The following is a 24,953-nucleotide window of genomic DNA, read 5'->3' on the forward strand; positions in this document are numbered from 1 at the left end:
TTGTTTTGTTTTGTTTTTAGTTTTGCTTTGTTTAGTGTCAGAGAGATTTGAGCAGGTTTGTAGGCTGAAAGGAAGAACTTTGTCCTTCTGAAAAAGTTCTTAGCTTTAATTTTTTAGATATTTTTGGGGATATGATTTCAAAACTTACAGAAAAGTTGCAAGAAGACTACAAAGAACTCGCTTAGCTTCTTAAATCAGATTCTACCATCATTAACATTTACCATTTCTTCCCCTTCCTCTCCATTATCATTACTCCTCTTCTGATCATTCTGAGAGCAAGTTGCAGACATGATGCCATTTCATCTCTAAATATTTCATTGTGTATTTTCCTCAAATATAAGTACATGATTCTACAACCTTTTTGCAACCCTCCCAATCAGGAAATTAACACTGATACAATACTACCATCCTATCCATGGATCCCATTCAAATTTCACCTACTGCCCAATGTCTCCTTTTCCTTTCTAGGTTGGAATTCAAATCCACAGTCCTACATTACAATTCCTTGTCATATGTCTTTGATCTGCTTTAATCTGCTAGACCATTTCCTCACTCCTTCCTTATCTTTTGTGACCTTGACAGTTTTAAACAGTACAAGCCTTTGATTCTGTAGTATGTCCCTCAACCTGGACCATCTGGTGTTTCCTCAAGTCAAGACATAAGTTTTTGGCAGGAGTGCTACTCAAAAAATATTTCTCTGTGTTCTCAGTGTATCACATCAGGAAGTACAAGACATCAGCTTATTCCACTGATGTGCTAACCTTAATCACCTGTTCATGGTGGTGTCTGTCAGTTTTTTCCACTGTAAAGTCACCACTTTCTTTTTTTTTATTATTTATTTTAAATTTATTTTAAATTTGGCCATGCCGTGTGGCTTTCAGGATCTTAGGTCCCCGACCAGGGATTAAATTTGGGCTCCAGCGGTGAAAGTGCCAAATCCTAACCACTGGGATGCCAGGGAATTCCCAAACTCACCATTTTCAACACTTGACTGAGTGTTTTCTGGGGAAATACTCTGCAACTACTCTGATATGCTATCCCCCATCAAACTTCCACCCACGCGGTGTAATATCCATTGATGAATACTGTATGAATCAATTCTACTGTAATAATTGCCAAGAGGCATTCTACTTCCATTATTCCATCTACATTTGTTAGTTGGTGTTCTGTAGTGAAGTGCAGTTTTCTCTTCTCTTTACATTCAGTTACATTAGTGTTTATTATATCAGTATGGATTCTCATTTCAGTCAATGAGTTGTAAATCTGTTACTATTATTATTTATTTTGATGCTTAAATTTGTCCCAGATTTGGTCAATGGACATCTATTTAAGATGGTTTCTATATTCTTCTCCCATATCTTCATCATTCCCTGAGCACTTTTTACTTCCCAGCACTACAAAATATTTGGGTCTCATCTTGTACTCTCCCTGGATAAGGGATGGGAACCCTTGGGAGGCCAGGCATTGGGAATATATGGCTGAGGTTATGCTGAGCCCAGTTGGTTCAAGATGGCAGCTGGATAACATGGCAGCAGGATATTGAAGAGGCAGTGGTGCCCTAAAGAGGTGGTAGTGTCATGGGCAGTGGGTTTGCAGAGATTCCCATGGAGGCAGAGCAGGGTAGTGACTGGAGCCCCTGAGTTCCTAGCACGGTGGGGTGTGAAGTTAGGAAGCACTAAGCGCCCCACTCAGTTAGGCTGGTCTCGACAGGCTTGGACAATAACAACAAGGAGCCAGAGAGGAAAGGCAGGGGCCAGAGATCAGCTGGCAGCGGGCCATGCAGGTGGCAGATCAGCCCCAGGGCACCTAGCAGCAACAGTGAGGCTGGGGAGCTCTATGCTCCTGGGCATCCTCAAACCTTGGCTCCAGCCTTCCTTGGACCCCCTTCCTGGAAACTCCAGTAGGACCTTTGCCCTGGCTCCTGGCAAAGGTTTACATGCTCAATGAGGACCAGCAGTGGGTCAACCAGGGTGCTGGACATGTCCTCCAGCTACATGGAGTGGCTGAAGGGCATGTCCCTGCTAGTCAGGGCCTGACAAAATGTGGCCCACTGGAAAAAGGAATGGCAAACCACTTCAGCATTCTTGTCTTGAGAACCGCATGAACACAATGAAAAGGCAAAAAGATACGACACTGGAAGATGAGCCCCTCCAGGTGGGTAGGTGTCCAATATGCTACTGGGGAAGAGTGGAGAAATAGTTCCATAAAAAATGAAGAGGCTGGCCTAAAGTGGAAATGTCACTCAATTGTGGATGTGTCTGGTGGTGAAAGTAAAGTCCATTGCTATAAACAACAATATTGCGTAGGAACCAGAAATGTTAGGTCCATGAATCAAGGTAAATTGGGCGTGGTCAAGCAGGAGATGCAAGAGTGAACACTGACATCTTAGGAATCAGTGAACTAACTAAAATGGATGAGAATGGGTGAATTTAATTCAGATGACCATTATATCTACTACTGTGGGCAAGAATCCTTTAGAAGAAATGGAGTAGCCCCCATAGTCAACAAGAGTCCAGAATGCAGTACTTGGGTGCAGTCTTTTTTTTTTTTTTTTTTTACTTTACAATATTGTAATAGTTTTGCCATACATCAACATGCATCCGTCACGGGTGTACACGTGTTCCCCATCCTGAACCCCCCCTCCCACCTCCCTTCCCATACCATCCCTCTGGGTCATCCCAGTGCACCAGCCCCAAGCTTCCTGTATCCTGCATTGAACCTGGACTGGCGATTCATTTCTTATATGATATTATACATGTTTTAATGCCATTCTCCCAAATCATCTCCCCCTCCCTCTCCCACAGAGTCCAAAAGACTGTTCTATATATCTGTGTCTCTTTTGCTGTCTTGCATACAGGGTTGTCATTACCATCTTTCTAAATTCCATATATATGCATTAGTATACTGTATTGGTGTTTTTCTTTCTGGCTTACTTCACTCTGTATAATAGGCTCCAGTTTCATCCACCTCATTAGAACTGATTCAAATGTATTCTGGATAAGAAAGTTGTGGTACATATACACAATGGAGTATTACTCAGCCATTAAAAAGAATACATTTGAATCAGTTCTAATGAGGTGATTGAAACTGGGTGCAGTCTTAAAAACAATAGAATGATCTCCGTTCATTTCCAAGGCAAACCATTCAACCTCACAGTAATCCAAGTCTATGCCCCAGGCACTAATGCTAAAGAAGCTGAAGTTGAATGGTTCTATGAAGACCTACAAGATCTAGAACTAACACCAAAAAAAAAAAAAAAAAAAAAAAAAGTCCTTTTCATAATAGGGGACTAGAATGCAAAATAGTAAGTCAAGAGATACCTGGAGTAACAGGCAAGTTTGGCCTTGGAGTACAAAAGAAAGCAGGGCAAAGGCTAACCGAGTTTTGGCAAGAGAATGCACTGGTCATAGCAAACACTTTTTTTCCAACAATACAAGAGACGACTCTACACATGGACATCACCAGATGGTAAATACTGAAATCAAATTGATTATATTCTTTGCAGCCAAAGATGGAGAAGCTTGATACAGTTAGCAAAAACAAGGCCTGGAGCTGACTGTGGCTTAGATCATCAGCTCCTTATTGCAAAATTTAGGCTTAAATTGAACAAAGTAGGGAAAGCCACTAGGTCAGTGAGGTATGATCTAAATCAAATCCCTTATTATGCAGGAGAAGTGACAAATAGATTCAAGGGATTAGATCTGGTAGAGTGTCTGAAGAACTATGGATGGAGTTTTGTAACATTGTATAGGATATGGTGACCAAAACCATCCCCAAGAAGAATAAATGCAAGACAGCAAAATGGTTATATGAGGAGGCCTTACAAATAGCTGAGGAAAGAAGAGAAGCAAAAGGCAAAGGAGATAGAGAAAGAAAGATATACCCATCTGAATGCAGAGTTCCAGAGAATAACAAGGAGAGATAAGAAAGACTTCTTAAGTAAAAAATACAAAAAAAAAAAAATAGAGGGAAACAATAAAATGGGAAAGACTAGAGATCTCTTCAGGAAAATTGGAGATATCAAGGGAACATTTCATGCAAAGATGGGCACAATAAAGAACAGAAACAGCTAGGACCTAACAAAAGCAGAAGAGATTAAAAAGAGGTGGAAAGAATACACAGAACTGTACAAAAAAAAGGTCTTAATGGCTCAGAAAAACCACGATGTTACTAACTAGAGCCACATATCCTGGAGTGTGAAGTCAAGTGGGCCTTAGGAAGCATTACTACGAACAAAGCTAGTGGACGTGATGGAATTCCAGTTGAGCTATTTCAAATCCTAAAAGATGATACTTTTAAAGAGCTGCACTCAATATGCCAGCAAATTTGGAAAACTCAGCAGTGGGCATAGGACTGAAAAAGGTCAGTTTTCATTCCAATCCCAAAGAAAGGTAATGCCGAAGAATGTTCAAATTACCATACAATTGTGCTCATTTCACATGCTAGGAAGATTATGCTCAAAATGCTTCAAGCTAGGCTTCAACAGTACGTGAATCAAGAACTTGCAGATGTACAAGCTGGATTTAGAAAAGCAGAGGAACCAGAGATCAAATTGCCAACATCTGTTGGATCATAGAAAAAGCCAGGGAATTAAAAAAAAAAATCTACTTCTCCTTCACTGACTATGCTAAACCTTTGACTGTGTGGATCACAACAAACTATGGAAAATTCTTAAAGAGCTGGGAATACCAGACCACCTTACCTGTCTCCTGAGAAACCTGTATGTAGGACAAGAAGCAACAGTTAGAACCAGACATGGAAAAACAAACTGGTTCCTAATTGGGAAAGGCTTCCCCATTAGGTTCCTAATTACTTCAAGGCTGTATGTTGTTACCCTGCTTATTTAACTTACATGTAGAGTACATCATTTGAAATATCAGCCTGGATGACTCACAAGCTGGAATCAAGATTGTGGGGGAAAATATCAAGAACCTCAGATATGCAGATGATACCAGGCTAATGGCAGAAAGTGAAGAGGAATTAAAGAGCCTCTTGATGAAGGTGAAAGAGGAGAGTGAAAAAACTGGCTTAAAACTCAACATTCAAAACGAAGATCATGGCATCTGGTCCCATTGCTTCATGGCAAATAGATGGGGGGAAAGTGGACAGATTTTATTTTCCTGGGCTCCAAAAATCATTGCAGATGGTGACTGAAGCAACAATATTAAAAGAGGCTTGCTCCTTGGAAGAAAAGCTGTGACAAAGCTAGATAGCACATTAAAAAGCAGAGACATCACTTTGCTGACAAAGGTCTGTATTAGTCAAAGCTATGGTTTTCCCAGTAGTCATGTATGGATGTGAAAGCTGGACCATAAAAAGGGCCGAGTGTGGAATAACTGATGTTTTCAAATTTTGGTGCTGGGAAAGACTCTTGAAAGTCCCTTGAACTGCAAGGAGACCAAACCAGTCAATCCTAAAGGAAATCAACCCTGAATATTCATTGGAAGGACTGATGCTGAAGCTGAAGCTCCAATACTTTGGCAATGTGATGCAAAGAGCCAACTCATTGGAAAAGACCCTGATACTGGGAAAGACTGAGGGCAGGAAAAGAAGGCGGCAACAGATGATGAGATGGTTGGATGGCATTATCGACTCACTGGACATGAGTCTGGGCAAAGTCTGGGAGATGGTGAAGGACAGGGAAGCCTGGCGTGCTGCAGTCCATGTGCGTGCGTGCTAAGTAGCTTCAGTCGTGTCCGACTCTTTGTGACCCCATGGACTGTAGGCTGCCAGGCTCCTCTGTCCATGGGCTTCTCCAGGCAAGAATACTGGAGTGGGTTACCATTCCCTTCTCCAGGGGATCTTCCTGACCCAGGCATTGAACCGGCATCTCTTATGTCTCCTGCATTGGTAGGAGGGTTCTTTATCAGAACCCTCCTACCAATGGTTTGTTCATGTATTTTTTACTTTTATTATTCTTTAAGTGGTAGAAAAAGAAATGTTTCAAAAACTGAAAGAGGAGAGCGCCCGCGGTGTCCATGGAGAGAGGTTGAGATGGCCGACCTCCAGCCCTAGACACCGGGGCAGCAGGACGGCGAGGATGTCAGCTTCGTTAGTCCGGGCCACTGTCCGGGCTGTGAGCAAGAGGAAGCTGCAGCCCACCCGGGCCGCCCTCACCCTGACACCTTCAGCAGTAAACAAGATAAAACAACTTCTTAAAGATAAGCCTGAACATGTTGGTGTGAAAGTTGGTGTCCGAACCAGAGGTTGTAATGGCCTTTCCTACACTTTAGAATATACAAAGACAAAAGGAGACTCTGATGAAGAAGTTATTCAAGATGGAGTCAGAGTGTTCATCGAGAAGAAAGCACAGCTAACACTGTTAGGAACAGAAATGGACTATGTTGAAGACAAATTATCCAGTGAGTTTGTGTTCAATAACCCAAACATCAAAGGAACATGTGGCTGTGGAGAAAGCTTTAACATTTGACTCCTCACGACTGCTCGGGCTGTAGGCTGCCGGAGACCTGTGGAAGCTCTGGGGCTTATTGAAGAAACCATGTGACTGTCACGTGATTAAGGTGTGTAATGTATGTCTGCCTTCCAAGGAAAATAAAGTGATGCATTCGAAAATGAAGCCAGTGTGTTAGAGTCCAGAGAATTGATACTTTTGTTCTATATACGAGACAGAAAATGAGAATCCATTGCTCTCTTTGGGTCATCTTTCTGACCTGTAAAGAAAAAGTTAAATTCTCCTTCCTGCATCCTTTCTGTTAGAACTGGTTCCATGAAAGTAGCCTTCCTGGGAGGATTTCAGAAAACGTATTCTTAACAGCTGTGCTTTGGTAGATCTTTCACTTCCCAACAAGATTGATGACTGGAAATTCAGAGGCAAGAAGTCTAGACTGCTGGTGTTCTGTGATGGTGAACTGTTTTCCTACCCAGACTTGGCATCGTGTTCCTACATTTTTTATCCAGAATTTCAGCGTCAGATGCCTCATTTGCTTATCACCCTGTAGCATCCCCAGCCATTAGATTAAAATAGTGGGCAAAGCTTTCCTTGAACTATAGTGCCGAACAGTTCCCAGTGATGAGATCAGAAGGTAAATACTTCACCCACCTGTTTTTAAGTCCATTTCTTTTGCCACTCTTAAGTATCTGCCCAGAGGTGAGACCTCAAGCTGACTCAGATCCTTTCTCTTAAAGTCTCTTTAAGGGACTTTCCTGGTGGTCCAGTGGTTAAGATTCCCCGCTTCCACTGCAGGGGTCATGGGTTCCATCCCTGATCAGGGAAATAAGATCCCAAAATGCTGCATGGCAAGGCCAAAAAAAAATTGCAGAAAGTTCTCTGAAAAGCCATCTAACCCATTCATTCAATTCTTTACCTGGGGAATAAAACCAGAGGAATGCTGATGGGCTTTTGTCCCCCGACACTGCAGGCTGGATTGGGGCAGAGCGGGGACCACCTACATCTCCTCTCTTGGAGGTGCCACACCAGCTCTGTGCTCTGAGGCAGCCAGTGGAGGTAAATGGGTGATCTGGCTTCTTTACCTGGTCAGCATTTTGATTAGATTTCCTTGTAATTTGGAGAGCATATTTAGCTTTGTTTTATTTGGGGTGAGAAGAGTCTTATTTTAAAACCCATTTATGTGAATTACCATCTTGTTTCACTAAGACTTGGAACAGTAGTTCATACTAGCAGGGAAGAGGACACCGTAGCAACCCAGAATTGTTCTTTTGGAATGTGGTAGTGATTGTGAAGCAGAACACGGGGATCTTTTCCCAGCATGTGTACACTTTCTGGATCCTAAGTCCAGCTGCTAAAAGTTTAAGCCTAATATTTTAACCTAACATTTTTATCGCCATGCTTTCTTAAAGAGTGTTCCTTTTGTCCTTTCCTGGATTTGACTTATTAAGTATTCTATGCGATGACATATTTGCTGCTTTTGAAGGCCTGTTCTTATGAATTGAAGTAGCCGAGTTCCTTTATGTTTGACATATTTACCAAGGTACCTGGCACAAGATGCCCCAAAACCTAGAGCAGCAGCTTCATGTAAATGCTTATGAATTTGTATTGTTACTATAATTGTTAACCCACTTATAATTTATGCAATACTGTATATATGTAGAGATTGAATTGCCAATAAAAAAAAAAGTAAAAAAAAAAACAAAAAAAAAACTGAAAGAGTACTTTTAAAAAAGAATTTAATTAAAAAATAATACCTCCTCAGAAATTTTGGCCCTTGTCTCTCCACCTTCAGTTGAGGACAGTGTCAGCTGGCTTCCCAAACCCCAGACACAACCTCGTCCAGCAGATTTATGCAAATGCACATCAGATTATGATCCCTAAAATATAACTCTGGTTGTGTCACTCCTTTCCCCAAATCTGAAGTCACATCAGGTACAAAATCTCAGGCAGGATTTGAGCTCTGTTTTCTTTCCAAATGCTTTCCATTCCTCCTGCTCTTGTTAGGGGTTTTCAAAACCTTCTGCGTAGCCTGTGTTCCACAGGTGTGTGCGTCCCTGCATGCAGCTGAGGGGGCCTCTGGAGAGGACACGATTTGGGGCTCCAGCCCCGCTTCTATTACAGCAGCTGTGATCATATTTCATTTATTTCAGGTGACATTTCATTTGGGGAAAAAAGCATTCTGCTGCTAAAAGTTAAACATTTGAAACGAACCATTTTAGTCCCACAGTGTTGCTCATCCCAGTCAAGCACTCTCAAATCTGTATGTTTCCTTTGGGCATCTCATTTGTTCAACCAATGATTTATTGAGAACTCTGTATGTGCAAGGCACTGGGCATAAAGCAGTGGATAAGACAGACTGTCTCTTCTGAGGGAGCTTACAGTTTGGAAGAGTGATGATAGATATTTGAAGAAATTCAGAAACAATGCCTGCCTTTCCCCTTCACTCTTCCTTTGAGATTTATCTCAGAGGCCACAGATTTTTCAAAATCTTTTCATCTGCCTTTCCTACTGACAGACGAACTCCCTTCTCCATGTAAACTTCTGTAAACAACAAAGATGTTTGTTGTTTTTTTCTGTCCAGCATCCGTTCTTTCACTTTCTGGTGGTAGTACCTGTAACAGTCTTTCCGAAACCGTGTCTCCCTCCCCTCTCCCCCAGCTTATTGGGTTCCATTTGGTTTCCAGGACTGGGAAGTGACCTAGGCCTGGCCAACTGACACATGGAATCCTATTTGGCCATAGCGATTGGTTCAGGTTTGGCCACCCCTCTGCCTATAAAAATCGGTTTGAGATGGATAAACGATCTGAAATGGCCCATAGTGAATCCCAGACACAGTGCATCTTGAAGCACAGGAGTTTCAAGAAACAGAGGCTCTCTTTTCTGCTGCATTTAAGCCTGAAAGTACACAGACCCAGAATTTTTGACAACCATTTTATAATGCTGTGGAGAATGAAGCCCTTGGAGAGGAAAGTAGATCCAGATGAAGGAGAAAGACAGGATCCTTGTGGGCGCTGACTACCTGGGTCAAGCCACAACTAAAGCCTGAGCCCTGGATATCATCATTCCTTAAGCCATAAATTTCCCCTTTTGCCAAAGTCAATTTAAGTCAGGTTTTCTAAAAGAATGTTGAGTAATTTTTCATAGCCCAGCAGTTCTAACCTGGGCTCTCTAAAGCTATAGCCTGGTATTTCTCTGGCTCTAGCTTTGAAGGAACCATTCTCTCTCTCTGTCTCTCTTGTTCTCCCCAGTAAATTCCTAAGTCCCAGGAATTCCTCATCTGTGGTCAGCAAATTAATCCTCTGCCATTTCCTTCTGTCCCACAGAGCTGGGGGTGGTGGTGAGGGGCCCCTTTTTCTGCAGAAGCTGAGAATCCTAACCCTGTCTCAGCTACCCAGCAAAGCAGCAGAGAGCCTATCTTAGGTAACAGATATCCTCACCCTCTAAGGCAGTCAAGGTCTGGGTCCAGGGAACTGAAGGTCGCTGGTGCCCCATCCAAGGGCACAAAGGTGCTGCATCCTACCCTTTTTCATAGCTCCGCTTAGGGGGCGCTTGTCTCGTGCCAGGCACTCATGCTCGTCGTCTGTAATCCTCATAACGACCTGAGGAGTGCGGTAATTACTGTATCCTCACTGCACAAGTGAGAAAGCTGAAGCTCAAGAAGTTCTCTGACAGTCAAGGATCCACGGTTAGGAACGAATAGAGCAGAGTTACCAGACATGCTTAAGCACGGCTCGGTGAACTGTGGACACTAGGGACGGAGGGGAGCTTAAAGTGGGGAGGGGGACGAAGAAGGGACGTTTGGGGCCGTAGGAAGTTGAAAATCTGAGAAGCTGCTCAGGGGTGAGACGGCGCAGTCCCAGGGCCCCGCGGTGTGACTCGCGGTGTGACTCGCGGTGATCCCTGGGCCTCGGGGTTTTCCGCGCGCAGGTAGTCCGGCTCGCCGAGGGGGCTCAGCCTTTGGGGCGGGGCTTCTCTAGGCCCGCCCCTCGCCCAGGTGTGGCGCCCGCAACCCCCGCTGCGAGGGGCTGCGAACCCCCTCAGTGCTCCCGAGGTGTAGGCCTGCTTGGAGCCCGGGACTGGCCCGGCCGCCCGGGCCTTTGGCGGGGGCGGGGGCACGGGGGGTGGAGGGAGAGAGTGCCGCGCCCTGCCCGGCCCAGGTGTCGTCTCCGGAGGAGGAGTTTGGGAATCCGGCTGCGGGAGATTCCCAGCCGGACTAGCTGAAGGGCAACAAGGGAAAGAAGCCTAAGGGACAAGGCAGAGCCGGGCGGTGCGGGGAGTGCAGAAGGCAGGCAAAGCCGCGGGACCGCCAGCATGTTCTCCCGAAACCACCGGAGCCGGGTCACCGTGGCCAGGGGCTCTGCCCTGGAGATGGAGTTCAAACGCGGCCGCTTCCGACTCAGCCTCTTAAGCGACCCGCCAGAGGTGAGAGACCCGTGTCCCTGCCTTCCCCTCCCCCGGCTCCCGCAGTTCGGGCCGCCCGGGCCTCCCGCCCCGCCCGCGCGCGCCGAGGGGCGGAGACGCGGTGGGTCGGGTACAGACCAGAGGTTGTTGACTTGAAAAGTCAGGCGCGGACCGTCTGCACGTTAGTCCAACCGTGTCACCCCAGACATTCTCTAACCCAGTGGGATGGTTTGCCTCCGCCTGTTAAAACTTCAGTTTAAGGAGCCCTAGGCTCGATTCCTAACATGCGCCTTACGGCAGCACTTCGGGGCATCCTGGAGATGTGCAACTAGCCGGGCTCTAACAAGACTCCTGGCCTGGGTGCCCGCTCCTTCCCTGGCCTCCAGCCGCATCCCACAGCCCGTCTCTACCGTCTGGGACAGCCTCCGTCGTCAGTCCTGACTTCTCGGCCTCCTTTGCTGAAACTCTACGCAACTGCTCCTCTGTGGCTGGGGGAATCGGAAATGAGGAGTTCCCGATTAACGATTTGGGATTATTTCCCACACTCAAGCTTTCAGCCTCCTTTTCTGTGGCCTAAGAGGAGTACAGCCTCTACAGTTCCCTCCCTGGCCCACTACTTTGCCCAGGTCTGAGCCCTACTTGTAATTCCTTAAAGAGGCTCAGGAGAGGCTGAAAGATGTGGGGGCCGAGCCAGGACTGAGAGGGCCAGTAGCGACAGCAGAGGCTGTCCCCCAGGTCAGTTCTCCTTCGCTGCTGGTCCTGGAAAGGGTTAAGTGAGGGGGCCTTCCTCACTCCTCCCGGATTCCAGTCCTGGCTTCTGCACTTTACCCCACGGCCTGCCCAGAACAAAGGCTCTTTCACACCCCTGTCCCACAGTCCCAGGCCTTCTCTGACTCAGAAGCTAGTGGGCCTGGGAGACAGGGCCTCTATCGAGTCCCGCATAAGCAACGCCGCGTGGGGCCAGCGTGGGGGAGTGAGGGGCGAGGCCCAGGGACCAGGAGGAGGGGCCTGTGAGCTGGAGCCGCCCCCGGGATAAGCCCGGCCTTTTGGGGGCCATCGCGGAGGAACCGGGGTGGAGCCGCTGTGCCCCGGAGCGGAGTGTGACTCCGTGGGCCTGGGGTGGAGCGGGGGCGGTGGTGGCAAAGCTGCAGCTGGCTGGGAATCGGGGCTGGTTTCCTGTCTGGAAGGGAAGGGGCCCGCAGAGGGGAGCGGGGGCAGCGCAGCCAGGCACACCCCTGCCTTTCTCCCTCCCTCTCCTCCCTTCTGCTGGAAAAGCAAGGTAATTGTGAACCCAGGGTGGGGCGGGCTGGATGAAGGTCCCAAGTTGGAAGAGGTGGCCCTGGGGGTTGGGCTGCAATTACCCCTCTGTCCCACTTCCTAGGCTCACTCAATCAAGTCCCCACCTCTATCCCTCTTCTTCCTCAAACTAAGCCCGAACCCTTTCAGAAAGCAACCTCCTGACAATCCCCACGAGTCCACAGAACCTGCATGAAGTGTCCCTTCCCGGCCCCCTTCCAGTTGTGCCTGCCCCTCACACCCTACAGCACACAGATTCTCTGTCCACCAGGCCAGGGTTGTGGGCGGGGGCTGGGGAGGGGCCAGAGTCGGAATGAAAGAGCCTTTTTCTTCCACAGCTGGGAGAACAGCTGCCACCAAAGCAAGACTGGACACTCTGTGCCCAGAGCCCCTTCTGCAGCTGGCCTCCTCCGGGTACCCTGCTCATCCTCACCTCGCTTTCCTTTGCTCCCATGCCTGGCTCCATCAGGGCCCTGGAACAGCGGTAGGCAAGGAGACTTTGTCACAGCAGCCAGAGGGGTCTAATTGGAGCACGAGAGGGACAGGGGCTGCCTCTGCCCTCTGACCAAGAACTGCCCACCTCTTTCAAGACGAGGAGAGCAGCGGGAGAGGAATTGTGGGGCAGCGTGGGGCTTGCTTGCCACCCCTCTGAGGGGTCAGCAAGGGAAGGGGAGCCCAGGGGGCACAGAGATGCAGGACAGATTGCACATCCTGGAGGACCTGAATATGCTCTACATCCGGCAGATGGCGCTCAGCCTGGAGGTAACGCCCCCACCCCTGGAGTGCACCTCCTGCACAGCATCCCAGCCCCGGTTCTGCGCTGCCCTTTCCGGCTGGGCCTGCTCCAAGTGGGGAGAGGGATGAGGTGGTTCTGTGTGCCCTTCTTTGGGTGCTACTTGTGGACCCAGGTTCAGTTCTACCAGTTAGAGTATTGTGCTGGCAACAGGGTCTTCACCCTTATTTCTGGAAGCTCTGTGGGTTGGTGTGGCAGTGTGTTCCGGGGCTGAGGGCCCCTTTTAGGTGTGGGAAGAAGAGAGTACACTGTGAGCATGGTCTTCAGGAAGGAGACGGTCTTACCAGAGAAGCGGAAGAGGATTCTAGGGCAGGATGTAAGGATTCTGTGGCCCTGAAGATGGCAGGGGGCTGCTTATTCATTTATTTATTCTTAATCACATTTATTGAGCACCTACTATATGCCAGCTGCTTTCTAGATCTTGGGACACCTCAGTGAACAAAACAGGAAAGGTCCACTCTAGGGGACCTAGAAACATGCAAACACATAAATAATCTCACAATAAAATTATGATAAAAACAGGGGTATCATAAACATCAGGTAGGAGAGGCAGCATTAGATGTAGGAGTCAGGGAAGGCCTTTGTGAGCTCTTTGAGCTGTGGCCAGAAGGATGAAGATATGTAAAGTTGGGAGGAAGAGCTTTCCAGACAGAGAGCAGAGTAAGGACCTTAAATGAGGATGATGATGATATGTTTGGGGAAGAAAGAGAGCCAGTGTGGCTAAAACATACTGGTTGGGGTCAAACTGACTGGCGGGGACCAGATTATGCAGGGCTTTGAAGGCCATGACAAGTCATTTAGATTTTACTGTAAGTGTGATATTGGCCCGTGGAGGGTTTGAAGCATGTGGGACAACTCACCTAATGTTTTAATGTGATAGCTGTTGTGTTTGAAAGGAACAGGCAGGTAGGGGTGGGGGGTGACCACTAGCTAGGAGGTCATTACAGCCTTTGGGGAATGAACCTGGTGGTGAGGAGTAAATGCTCATGGTGAAGATAGGGAGAAAAGGGTGGATTTGAAATGATGGTGGTAGATCTGACAGGGCTTGTTGATGGATTGGATGTGAGGCTGAGGCAAAGAGAGGGCTCCCGGATGATTCTCAGGTGTGTGGCTAAGCAACTGGGCAGCGTAGTCATTTACAGAGATGGGAAAGATAGAGGAAGCTGTGGCAGTGACTGCCTGGGCCAGGCAGAGGGTTGCTGCTGAGGGAGGTCAGAGGCCGGACAGTAAAGAGTCTAGCTCAGAATGGGGATTTATCACATGTTTTTGCACCCTCAACCTGGTCCCCACTCCCTAGATAATGATCGACATTACTAGTTAATCATGGCACTCTTCACCAACAAATCCATGCATGGCCTCACAATCTGTCTCAGCACAACCTTGGCATAAATTATGCAGATTGTGTCTTTCACAAGGGCATTGCATAGTGGCAAGAGTCCTGGCCTAGTTTCAGGCTGGGTGAGGAGGAAACACCTTTATCTAAGTTCTTTGCCTAGCGAGGGTCATCTTTTTCTGATGTGCAGAAAGTTGCCCAAGGTCTCCACTACCTATTGTCTTGGGTCGGCACAGGAGATAAAATCTATTTGCCATCCCTCGTCCTCTGCACTGTTCATGTTACTAGTTACATGTAGCTATTTACATTTAAATTTTAGTTAATTAAAATGAAATAAAATAATTTTCAGTTCCTTAATTACTTTAGCCATATTTCATGTGGTCCATGGCTATTGAGTATTTCCATCATTGTAGGATGATGGAATGATCTTATTGGACATGGCTGGTCTAGGTATTTAAGTATTCAAATTCTGCATCCCTCCCCCTCCAGGTAATTGTTCTTCATAGGAGCCCTGCCCAAGTTCTGGACAGAAAAGGGGGCTTAGATTTCACTTTAATCATCTCTTATTCAGCCATTGGTTGGTTGAGGGTGCTGTGTTCTTTCTCCGGGAGGCTCAGCAGTTCTCCAACCCCCAAGTCATTGATGTTTCAGGGATTAGCAAGAGGGGTAGTTGTGAAAATGTAAATTCAAGGAGATTTTTCTGGAGAAGGCAACTTAAGGTTGCAAGTAAGGAGGAGGTGGGAGTGCTGGGCCCAGGTAGAAGTTAGATTTTCCCATTTAATCCTCAAACAGTGCTATGGAGCAGGTGGAATACCCAACTCCCACCCCCTACCCCTACCCCCACCCCCAGAGGTTAAGTTCTCACAGCTAGTTAAGTTCCTAAGCCAGGATTTGAATTTAGCCCTGGTGGAGTTTCTAAAAGGATCATAAGGTGATGAGAAGCAGAGCAGGAAGTTAGAGACAGAAGAGGGTGGGAGGAACTGGAAAGGATGTCCAGAGAGGGCCTAGTATGTGCTGGGGTTTCAGGCCATGACTCATCCTTCTTCAGCCGCTTGGGTCCTGACCCAGTCCAGCTGACATCCAACTGAGGGCTCTTTCCCAGGAGAGCCTGGTGGAAGTACTGCCGGCTTGGGAAGAGAGGGCATATGGGGGGAGGGGGGACATGGAGCTATCCCTGAGAGGGGGTGAAGGTCTGGGATCCAGATCCTGTGTCAGGATTCCCAAAATGGTCTGCCCAAAGGATGGGAGGTTTTTAGGGCATTCTCCACTGTGGGGCCGTGGGAGAGTGGATTCAGACCAGAGGGCTGTGGGGGCAGTGGCAGACAGGGTGTCTGGGCCCCTAAGCCAGCTCATCCAGGCTGGATACCATGACTTCTCTGCAGCCCTTTATACCAATGTATTCCAATGTATATACCATCCTCCCTCTGGCAAGCTCCCAGGCCAATAGTCACCTTGGAGAGCACTTGTAACGTGGAGGGGTCTCCTGGTCTCTGGCAGTTCTAGACCCTGGAGCCCTTTCCAGGGTGAGGACAGTGCTCCTGGAGGTACCGTCCCTCTGCCACTAGATCTCTCTGGTTAACGCTGCCGCTGGAGCCTAATGGGGCCAGGTGGACAGAGGGAGCGAGGGGCTGCCTGCGGCTCACTCTCGCGACAGCTGGGAGCTGATATCATCGGCGCTCACTGCAGGCGTGGCGGCTCCCCAGGGTACCTGGTCTTGAGGTTCCTCGGAGGACCAGCCATACTGCCTGTATCGTGCTGCATGTGCAATGGACAGGGCTAGGGAAGAATCCATGAGTGCTGGGGCTGGGACGAAAAGGCAAGTCATGAGAGGGCCTGAGGCTGTTGCGCAGCCCTACCCCCCTCACTTGTTTGGGGTATTTGTGGTAGAAGCTGGATGCAGAATGAGATGGGGGTGGGCAGGCAACAAACCTTAGCAGAGATGGGATCCTGGTGCAGGCAGGCATGGTGGAGGTGGGGACAGCTGTGTAGTCTGAGAGGGCTTTCTGGTGGAGGGGGCACTGTACACGTTGGCCTATTTATAAAGAGTCAGGAAGGGAAACGTGGATAGTGAGGGTGATGAGATGAGGTGAGAGATGATGAGAGTCTGGCCTAGCCCAAGTAGGGAAGGAAGAATCAGCAGGTAGATCAGACAAGGCAATTCCTGCAGGCAGTAATTTAGGGTGTTCAGGTCTTGGAGACTTGAAGGCTAGAGTCATCAGGGACAGAAGCAAGGGCACAGAGTGTGAAAGAGAGCTGGTGTGAGGGAGAAGACAGGTTTTGATGTTGGGCAGTCACATTCACCCTCCTCTTCCAACGCTATGACTCCACTTGGCTTGCTTCTGATTTGTATACACTGTAATAGGGTTAGTCTTCCAGTTGCTCTCTGAAGCCTTCCCCATCACCTCAGCCAGAAACAAATAGGGCCTGTTTCCTGAGTGCATTTGTGCCATGACCTGGCACTTACAGAGCAGCCATTAATGTCTGCATCTCTCACCTCCCAGCTGGATTTCAAATGTGAAGCCTTTGACAGCACAGGGATGCTCTAGTGTTATTACTGAGTGAATGTTACTGGGGCTGAGGTAGCATCATTAAAATAAGTACACACTACTTCCTCCCAGCCCCCACCTCCTTCCAGGTACACCATATGTTGGGCATTTTGCTAAGTGCCTGCTCAGCAACTCGCTCTTGACCTTCTGTTTCACCTGCCTTCCTGTCTGTCTTCACCTCCCGTACTCAGAAGGCCAGCAGGTGGCAGGCTGCAAAATCTGGGGTGTGTACTGCATTCTGTACAGCATGGGTGAACACTAGGTAGTATGCTTCTCCACTGACTCCTTGCCAACTAGATGTCCTCTCTCATCACTTGAGTCTTTGGGGTAACCCAGGATCTACCATCTGTGGCCATTCCCTTTAGGTAGTGGTTCTCAGCCTGGGCTGCACCTCAAGCTCACTTGGGGAATTTTCCCAAAAATGCACATGCCCCACCTGTTAAGAGATTCTTATTCTGCTAATCTGAGGTGGGGCCTGGTGACCTTTTTTTAAAAAATCAGAAGATTTAATTTTTTTAAAAGGTAACACAATTTCGAATAATATGGTAGATTTATAAGCTATCATAAGTTGACTTTCCATTCCTGGCTCCCAGCCCCACAACCACGACTATTTTATGTGCATCTGTGGATACGGATATGCATATATAAATATTGTGCCCAAATAGAAGCATGCTGTAATACTGTTCTACTATCTTTTCTCATTTCATATATTTTGAATAGTTTCATTTTTGCATACATGTCTACCTTAATATCTGCAATATTCCATATTCCGTGGTATAGATGTACCATAACTTATTCAACCAATGGCCTATTGAAGGACTTTTAATCTTGGTGTTTTAAATTGATGCTGCAATGAATATGGCTCTGCCCACAAGTGTCACTATATTTGTAGAATAAAATCCTAGATGGTGCATAGCTGGATAAAAGGATGTGAATTTGTAGTTTTTACAGATTTTTCCAAATTGTGCTCCAAAGAGGCTGAAAAACTTACACTTCCGAAGGGCATCTGTGTTTTTACAAAGCTTCTCCAGTTATTCCTGGGCAGTTGAAATTGAGACTCAGTCCCTGCCCTTTAGTTGCCTGAAACCTAAGTTCATCAGTTTCTTGTTGACCACAGCCCACCTAGGGACTGAAGGGTGCATCAGCCTGTCCCCGATTGATATTTCCTTCTCTTCCTTATCCCCACTCTGGCTAGGACACAGAGTTGCAAAGAAAGTTAGACCATGAGATCCGGATGAGGGAAGGGGCCTGCAAGCTGCTGGCGGCCTGCTCCCAGCGAGAGCAGGCTCTGGAGGCTACCAAGAGCCTGCTGGTGTGCAACAGCCGCATCCTCAACTACATGGGCGAGCTGCAGCGGCGCAAGGAGGCACAGGTGCTGAAGAAGACAGGCCGGCGGTAAGCAAGGGGGAGGCGAGGCTTTATGGGGATAGTGGTGCACTGGATATATGCATGGAGCATGGAGCATGGAGCACTCGAAGACGACTTCCTGATGAAGACTTCCCAGGGACCTAGAAGACGCCTTGATGTTTTATCACCACAGTGTGCTGCCCAGAGGCACACTAGTGAGTTGCTAGGGCCCAGTAAAGCCCGTGTGTCTGGTGAAAGGCTGCTAGTCTGAGGATAGTAATGCAGGAGTGCTAATTCGCTAAGCCATGCCTGTGATCTGACGAGCCTGTTTGGCTTCTGGAAAGCTAATTTTCTCAAAGCCAGTTCACCAAATGGTCAATTTGCTAAATAACCAATTAGTCATTTGTAACATACTGTAACATTTGTAGCATACTGTAACAGACAGTAGCTAATTGTACCTGGGGTTTGCCTCATTTGAGGCAGAAATTGGGAGAAATAATAATAAAAATAATTTAAGTAAAAGCCTGCTGCTGCTGCTAAGTTGCTTCAGTCATGTCCAACTCTGTGCGACCCCATAGATGGCAGCCCACCAGGCTCCCCCGTCCCTGGGATTCTCCAGGCAAGAACACTGGAGTGGGTTGCCATTTCCTTCTCCAAAGCATGAAAGTGAAAAATGAAAGTGAAGTCGCTCAGTCGTGTCCGACTCTCAGCGACCCCATGGACTGCAGCCTACCAGGCTCCTCCATCCATGGGATTTTCCAGGCAAGAGTACTGGAGTGGGGTGCCATTGCCTTCTCTGAAGTAAAAGCCTACCCATTCATATAAATTAGACTGTGTACTAAAAGGACTCAATGTGACAAAACTGTAGTGAAATGGTTGAGGTGATACTCTGGTAAAACTAAAATGTGGGAGAAAATATTTGGCAAATTGATCATTCTGAGAACTGACCATTTTTTTGTAAATTGGTCACTTGGAAAATTGGCTTCTGGCAAAGTAACCTGTTTGACCCCACAAGGCTGAGTGGGGAGAAGGTCCAGGCCCCTCACAGGCATAGTGTCCATTCCAGCTCACACACAAGGAGGTTGCCAGGAGGCCTCTAGAGTTCACCCATGGAGACACCAGGGGAAGGCAGGAACCCCTCAACGGCTGCTCCATAAAGTTAAAGGAAGAGCAAGCAGGCATAGGGACGGCTTCTACTGTGAGTCTGCTGTCTCTTAAGAGGTGGCCGTTGACAAGCTCTGCCTTGCCCAAGTCCCCACACATCCCATACAGTGTGACCTGTGGCACACCCCAAGTCCCTGGCAGCTGAGCGTTGCCATCAGTGCCACGTCATTTAGTTTAAGGCTGTTCCAAGCCTCTAGTTTCATCATGATGAATTATAAATGAGTATGGAGAAGCTGGCCACCACCTTAGGAAAGGGACACATGCTCAGTGAGTTCTGATGTTAGGCAGGGAAGGGAGGAAGACCGGATGTCCCTCCCGCAGTGGAGGAACTGGGGAACTTGGGGCACTGGGAAAGTTTAGCCAATCTAGCCAGAAGGGTAGAGGGGAAATCAAAGCTGGGGGGGAAGATGGAGAGAGATTTGTGATAAATGGGATACAAATGTCCCCTATTTGGGTTCTTGATTTTCTGACTGACTGAGTACCCTTTGTTATTGAAGTGATGAGATGGTGGAGACAAGTACCCTCCTTTGTTGTTAAAAAGAAAGCCTGCAAACTCCTCCGAAAGGGAGTCTCTCTGTGGGCAACCTGTCTCCTCAAGCCCCACTTCTTCCTGGCAGGAGTCTAGGGAGGTGGTCAGGAAGGGTGCTTGTTGCGGGTGGCCTGAGCTTGTACTGTGTGTGTGAGCTAAGTGCCTCTAGTATTCCCAAGCCCAACAACCTCCTGGGTTCAATGGACAACTCTCCCTAGCAGTCCTTCAGCTCTGCCAATGTCAGCCTGGCAGGGATCTGGCAGCTGAGCCCTGGGCCGGGGGGGGGGGGGTCCTAGAGCCTTTGGGAACCAGAGCCAGGGGGAATAGTGTCAAGAGGCCAGGCTAGGATGTTGTGATTTGCCCACAGGCCTTCGGACAGTGGGCCACCCACTGAGCGCTCCCCCTGCCGTGGCCAGATCTGCATTTCTGGTAAGAAGCACAACTACCCCAGCTGCTGGCATTCTTTGCCCAGTGATAAGATTGCCTGTCCTGTCTTGACGTCTATTCCTCTCCCTCTGCTCCTTAGATCTTCGGATTCCACTCATGTGGAAGGACACAGAATATTTCAAGAACAAAGGCGGTGAGTTCCACACACGTGGGACAGACTTAAGGGAGTGGCCCTGAGATTGGAGGTCCCCTCGGGGGCACATCATTACCGGTTTTGCTCTCGGCCCCCAGACCTGCACCGCTGGGCTGTGTTCCTGCTGCTGCAGATAGGGGAACACATTCAGGACACAGAGATGATCCTGGTGGACAGGACCCTCACAGACATCTCCTTTCAGAACAACGTGCTCTTGTGGGTACCTCATCCCTGTGGCTCCCCGCTTTCTCTACTAGGCTCTAATCATGTAGCTGCAGAGGGGAGGAAGAGAAGGAGCGGGGGAGCTGGGCCTTCCCTGTGGAGCTGTCCTGTACTTGCAGGACATCCATCCTAACTCCAGTGCCGCTCCCTGGACTGGCCCAGACTATCCTCCCCTCCTTGCTTCCTCCCATATTCCTACAGTGCCGAGGCAGGGCCAGACTTTGAACTGCGGCTGGAGCTGTATGGGGCCTGTGTGGAAGAGGAGGGGGCCCTGGCTGGAGCCCCCAAGAGGCTTGCCACCAAACTCAGCAGCTCCCTGGGCCGCTCCTCAGGGAGGCGTGTCCGAGCATCGCTGGAGACTGCTGGGGGCTCAGGCAGCAGTCCCATCTTGCTTCCCACCCCGGCTGTGGGGTAAGCACCTATTTTCCTCCCTGGCCCTCAGCTGGCCACAGGTGATCTCTAAGCTGTGTTGAGCATGTGGAGCCTATTTTCCACCATTGCCAGGACATGCAGACAGATATGCATGAGCAGTGGTCACATACTGGGAGGCACTCTGGCCCACACCTCAGGTACTTCAAACAGCCAACTGAGAAGACCAACAGGAATGCAGGAAGAGCTAGAGTTATATCTACCTTATGTAGATATAACAGAGTGCCCCTGGCTACAGCAGAATAGCCTGGGTGCTGTGGTGTTGCCTACAGGCACCTAGTAGACTCATTGGGTCTCTGAGGAGCAGTTTGAGAACCTTGCAGGTAATGAACAGATTGCTTATTTTGGAGACAGATGCAGATTCAGATTCAAGTTCTACCACCTCAGTTTTATTTTGGGGCAGACTTTTTAACCTCTTTAAGCCTCAAGCTGCCTCATCTATGAACTAAAGAATGCCACCAACCTCAGGGCTGTTGTGGGAATACAGTGGGATAACGTATTTAAAGCACAGGCCCCAGCACTTAGCGGGAGTACAGTAAATGTTTGTTTCATCCCCTGTGGGGGAGGCAAGCTAGCTTTCTGTGGGGCAGCCTAAACAGTGGGGCAGACCTGCTCAGCTCTTATTGCTCTTGCCACCCAGCATGCCCCTCACTTGGCTGCTGCCCACTTCTCTGTCCTGCAGTGGTCCTCGTTACCACCTCTTGGCTCATACCACGCTCACCCTAGCAGCTGTGCAAGATGGGTTCCGCACACATGACCTCACCCTCGCCACTCCTGGTGAGTATGTGTCTATGTGGGGGACACTGGATGATGAGAAGAGAGGCTGATAGATGGTTCCTTCCCCTTCACATTTCCCACCCTCACCCTGCACTTCTCTCTCCCCCAGAGGAGAGCCCTGCCTGGCTACCCCTTTACGGTAGCGTGTGTTGCCGCCTGGTGGCTCAGCCTCTCTGCATGACTCAGCCTACTGCAAGTGGTACCCTCAGGGTGCAGGTGAGGGGCCCTGAGGAGTGGAAGGGAAGTGGGAGAAGACAAAGGAGAGCCAGATCACCTAGGGATCAAAGAACCATTGAAAACGTAAGATCTGGTGGAGGAAGGAGGGGCATGGTAAGATGAAAGGAGGGAATGGTAAGAGGGTGGGCAGAAAGGAGTCATTTTTCTGTGGGGGGCTGGGAAGAAGGGTGTTGGGGGTGCGATTCCCCTAGGAAACCTTGAGTCATTTATGCAGCAAGCTGGGGAGCCGCGGGACTGGGTGCAAGTACATGGAGTCCTGAAAGGCACAAACCTCTTCTGTTACCGGCAACCTGAAGACACAGACACCGGGGACGAGCCGCTGTTTACTATCGCAATCAACAAGGTGATGAGTCTCTGGTGGTGAAGCCACCAGGTGCCAGGGTTCGGGAACCTCTCCATCAGGCCCCAGGAGGGTGGGCACAGAGACCTCAGAGAGATCAAAGCTAGCTTCCTGCTCCCAACAGCACCACACCCTGCTTCAGGGCCAGGGATGCCAAGGGACTGTGTTCTCCCCACCAGCATCACGGTAAACGAGTCCCTTCTACTCACCAGCCTCAGCCCCTGCCAAGTGTCACACAGGGTTCTATTACCAGTTTAGGACTTTTCATCCTCCTCCCATCTTTCTTCAGATTCCAGTCTGCATCTCTTTTACCCTTTCCTGGTTTTCTCTCCCAGCCCAAGTCCAAGAACTTCTTTGTTTCCTAGCTGGCATTCCTGCCAACTTTTATAAAAGTACTGAGGGGCCTTAGTGCTCCTGTTCCTGCCTGCCTCACCTTCCCTGCCTTGCTCAATCCCTCCTTTCCTGTCTCCATCTGCTCCTTTTCCTGACTAAGGATGACTTGTCTCATTCCAGTCCTTTCTTGCCATTTCTTCCCACTCTGATCAGTAGGAGCCAAGTGAGAGGGCTTGGTGAAAGCTCCACAAGTTCCTCCTTCTAAGGGTAGGGATGACCAAGCCTGCCTGATGTCACTGCTGACTTCTGTGACCAAGGTGAAGGTGGAAGCAGATCTTGGATTTCTCCTATAGGAGACTCAAGTCCGGGCAGGGGAGCTGGACCAGGCAGCCAACTGGCCCTTCACCCTGAGCATCAGTAACCGGTATGGGGAGGAAGAGGTGACGCACACTCTTCAGGCAGAGAGTCGGGGAGCCCTGCAGAGCTGGATGGAGGCTCTGTGGCAGCTTTTCTTTGACATGAGTAAGAGGAGGGGTCTGGATTGGGGCTTATTATTTTTACCAAAATAAAATTATTTGATAATTCTTATAATTAAAAATTATATAATATTAAATTATTATAATAATTCTTATAATAATATTTTTGAAATGAGCCTGTTTCAAGAATGTGTAGAAGGGAATGTAGCAGGGGAGAAGGCAGCCCATCCCCATCAATGCTCTCCCCTCAGGTCAGTGGAAGCAGTGCTGTGATGAAATAATGAAAATTGAAACACCTGCTCCTCGGAAACCACCCCAAGTGCTGGCCAAGCAGGGGTCCCTGTACCATGAAATGGGTGAGTGAAAATGCATTGTGGGGTCCTCATGGGCAGTTGCGTTGGGGGCTTCAGGGGAACCCAGATAGTGGAGACAGAGAGAAAGCACACTGTGGGCTAAGGCAGAGCTCTGGGGACCCAAGTCCCACCCACGAGTCCTTTCCCTTCTCCAGCTCTTCTTAAAATCACCTCCACCAAAGTCCAAACAAAACCCTGTAGAACCAGACTCATTTCATGGATTTTTTTTCCTAATTTTTTCTTTCCTGTTTCCCTTTCTGCATGTGGATTCCTGTCTGTTCCTCTGACCCTTCTTGCCTGGCAATGCTTTAATTTTCCTCCTCCTTGGTTTCTTCACCTACTTCTGCCTGCTCCCCTCTCACTGTCCGCCCACTGCCCCCATGTGCCACAGTCTAATCAGAGCCTGTGGCTCCTGGGGGCCCATGTGAGGGGCTGCTCCTGCAGGATAATGCAGCCTCAGCGGAGACCCGGGCTCTGCTTTCCTCCTCTTATGGTGACAGGTGATGCTCAGGGCTGAGTAGCTCTGCGGCCCAAGCTCTGACTCCCCTCCCCTCGATCCCTTCCTGATGCCACAGCTATTGAGCCGCTGGATGACATCGCAGCAGTGACAGACATCCTGGCCCAGCGGGAGGGTGCGAGGCTGGAGACGCCCCCACCCTGGCTAGCAGTGTTTACAGACCAGCCTGCCTTGCCTGGCTCCTGCTCACCTGCTTCAGTGGCCCCAGCTCCAGCCCGGATCCATTCCTTGCCCTGGGGGAGACCCCGAACATTCTCTCTGGATGCTGTCCCCCCAGACCATTCCCCTGGGGCTTCTCGCTTGGTCGCCCCTCTCCCCCTGCAGCGATCCCCACGATCCAGAGGCCTCTGCAGCAAAGGCCCACCCCACACTTGGCTCCAGTCACCAGTGTGAGAGAGAAAGGTGCTGGCAACAGGATCCGGCCAGAAGAGGGGAAGATCTGTGTGCAGCTGGACTCGGATTCAGCACTGTTTGCAGCAGACAGACCAGCTTGGCCTCCCCTTCCTCTGCTGGAGTCGGGGTAGGCTGAGAAGGGGTAGCAGAAGCCCCTTTAAGCTGTGGTTGCCACGGTGCTGAGGGACTTGTTCCCAGGGCTGGCTGGGACCCCGTAAACCCTTCCTGGGAGAAAACTGGAACCAACCCTGCCCTACCTCCCTGCATTAACCAGCTTTGAGAATGGCACTGAAGAGCCTTGGGAGGGAACACACCTCCCTTGTGACTTTTACACTGACCATTAAAGTTATTTAACATCACCCTTCACCTGGTTGTTGAGGACAGACTGCCTCTTGACTTGGTCAGGACCCGCCATAGCCCCTTATCCCTGGAGCTTATTCACTAGGTGTGAAGTGTGACCATGAGATTGAGTAATCAG

The 24,953-nt window shown here is 49.0% G+C and overlaps 2 protein-coding genes across 7 annotated transcripts; both read left to right on the forward strand.

Annotated features, from left to right (window-relative positions):
• Positions 1–5,941: 5,941 nt before the first annotated feature.
• LOC129622351 (iron-sulfur cluster assembly 1 homolog, mitochondrial) lies at positions 5,942–6,572 on the forward strand. The gene has a single exon (XM_055539069.1). It carries the CDS (start codon positions 6,041–6,043, stop codon positions 6,428–6,430), a length of 390 nt encoding a protein of 129 aa, XP_055395044.1. The 5' UTR covers positions 5,942–6,040; the 3' UTR covers positions 6,431–6,572.
• Positions 6,573–10,596: 4,024 nt separating this feature from the next.
• Positions 10,597–24,834, forward strand: RTKN (rhotekin). Of its 6 annotated transcripts, none has more exons than XM_055539571.1 (13): positions 10,731–10,831; positions 12,445–12,868; positions 17,974–18,173; positions 20,186–20,247; positions 20,345–20,398; positions 20,497–20,614; positions 20,822–21,031; positions 21,732–21,826; positions 21,936–22,126; positions 22,278–22,406; positions 23,090–23,258; positions 23,464–23,568; positions 24,141–24,834. In XM_055539571.1, the coding sequence occupies exons 2-13, from the start codon at positions 12,797–12,799 to the stop codon at positions 24,473–24,475; spliced, it is 1,740 nt and encodes a 579-aa protein (XP_055395546.1). In that variant the 5' UTR covers positions 10,731–10,831; positions 12,445–12,796; the 3' UTR covers positions 24,476–24,834. The 6 variants fall into 6 exon arrangements, with proteins under 6 accessions (XP_055395545.1, XP_055395548.1, XP_055395550.1 ...); XM_055539574.1 differs by having other exon boundaries at positions 21,936–22,042; XM_055539572.1 differs by lacking the exon at positions 10,731–10,831 and adding an exon at positions 11,993–12,089.
• Positions 24,835–24,953: the final 119 nt, after the last annotated feature.

Source organism: Bubalus kerabau, chromosome 11 (genome assembly GCF_029407905.1).
Source record: "Bubalus kerabau isolate K-KA32 ecotype Philippines breed swamp buffalo chromosome 11, PCC_UOA_SB_1v2, whole genome shotgun sequence".
NCBI lineage: Eukaryota > Metazoa > Chordata > Mammalia > Artiodactyla > Bovidae > Bubalus > Bubalus kerabau.

Coding starts and splice junctions, on each gene's coding strand:
- LOC129622351 (XM_055539069.1), top strand. CDS start 6,041: ATGTCAGCTTCGTTAGTCCGGGCCACTGTCCGGGCTGTGAGCAAGAGG.
- RTKN (XM_055539570.1), top strand. CDS start 10,721: ATGTTCTCCCGAAACCACCGGAGCCGGGTCACCGTGGCCAGGGGCTCT. Junction 20,248..20,344: donor TGGCCAGATCTGCATTTCTG/GTAAGAAGCACA, acceptor TCTGCTCCTTAG/ATCTTCGGATTCCACTCATG. Junction 23,569..24,140: donor GTCCCTGTACCATGAAATGG/GTGAGTGAAAAT, acceptor CTGATGCCACAG/CTATTGAGCCGCTGGATGAC.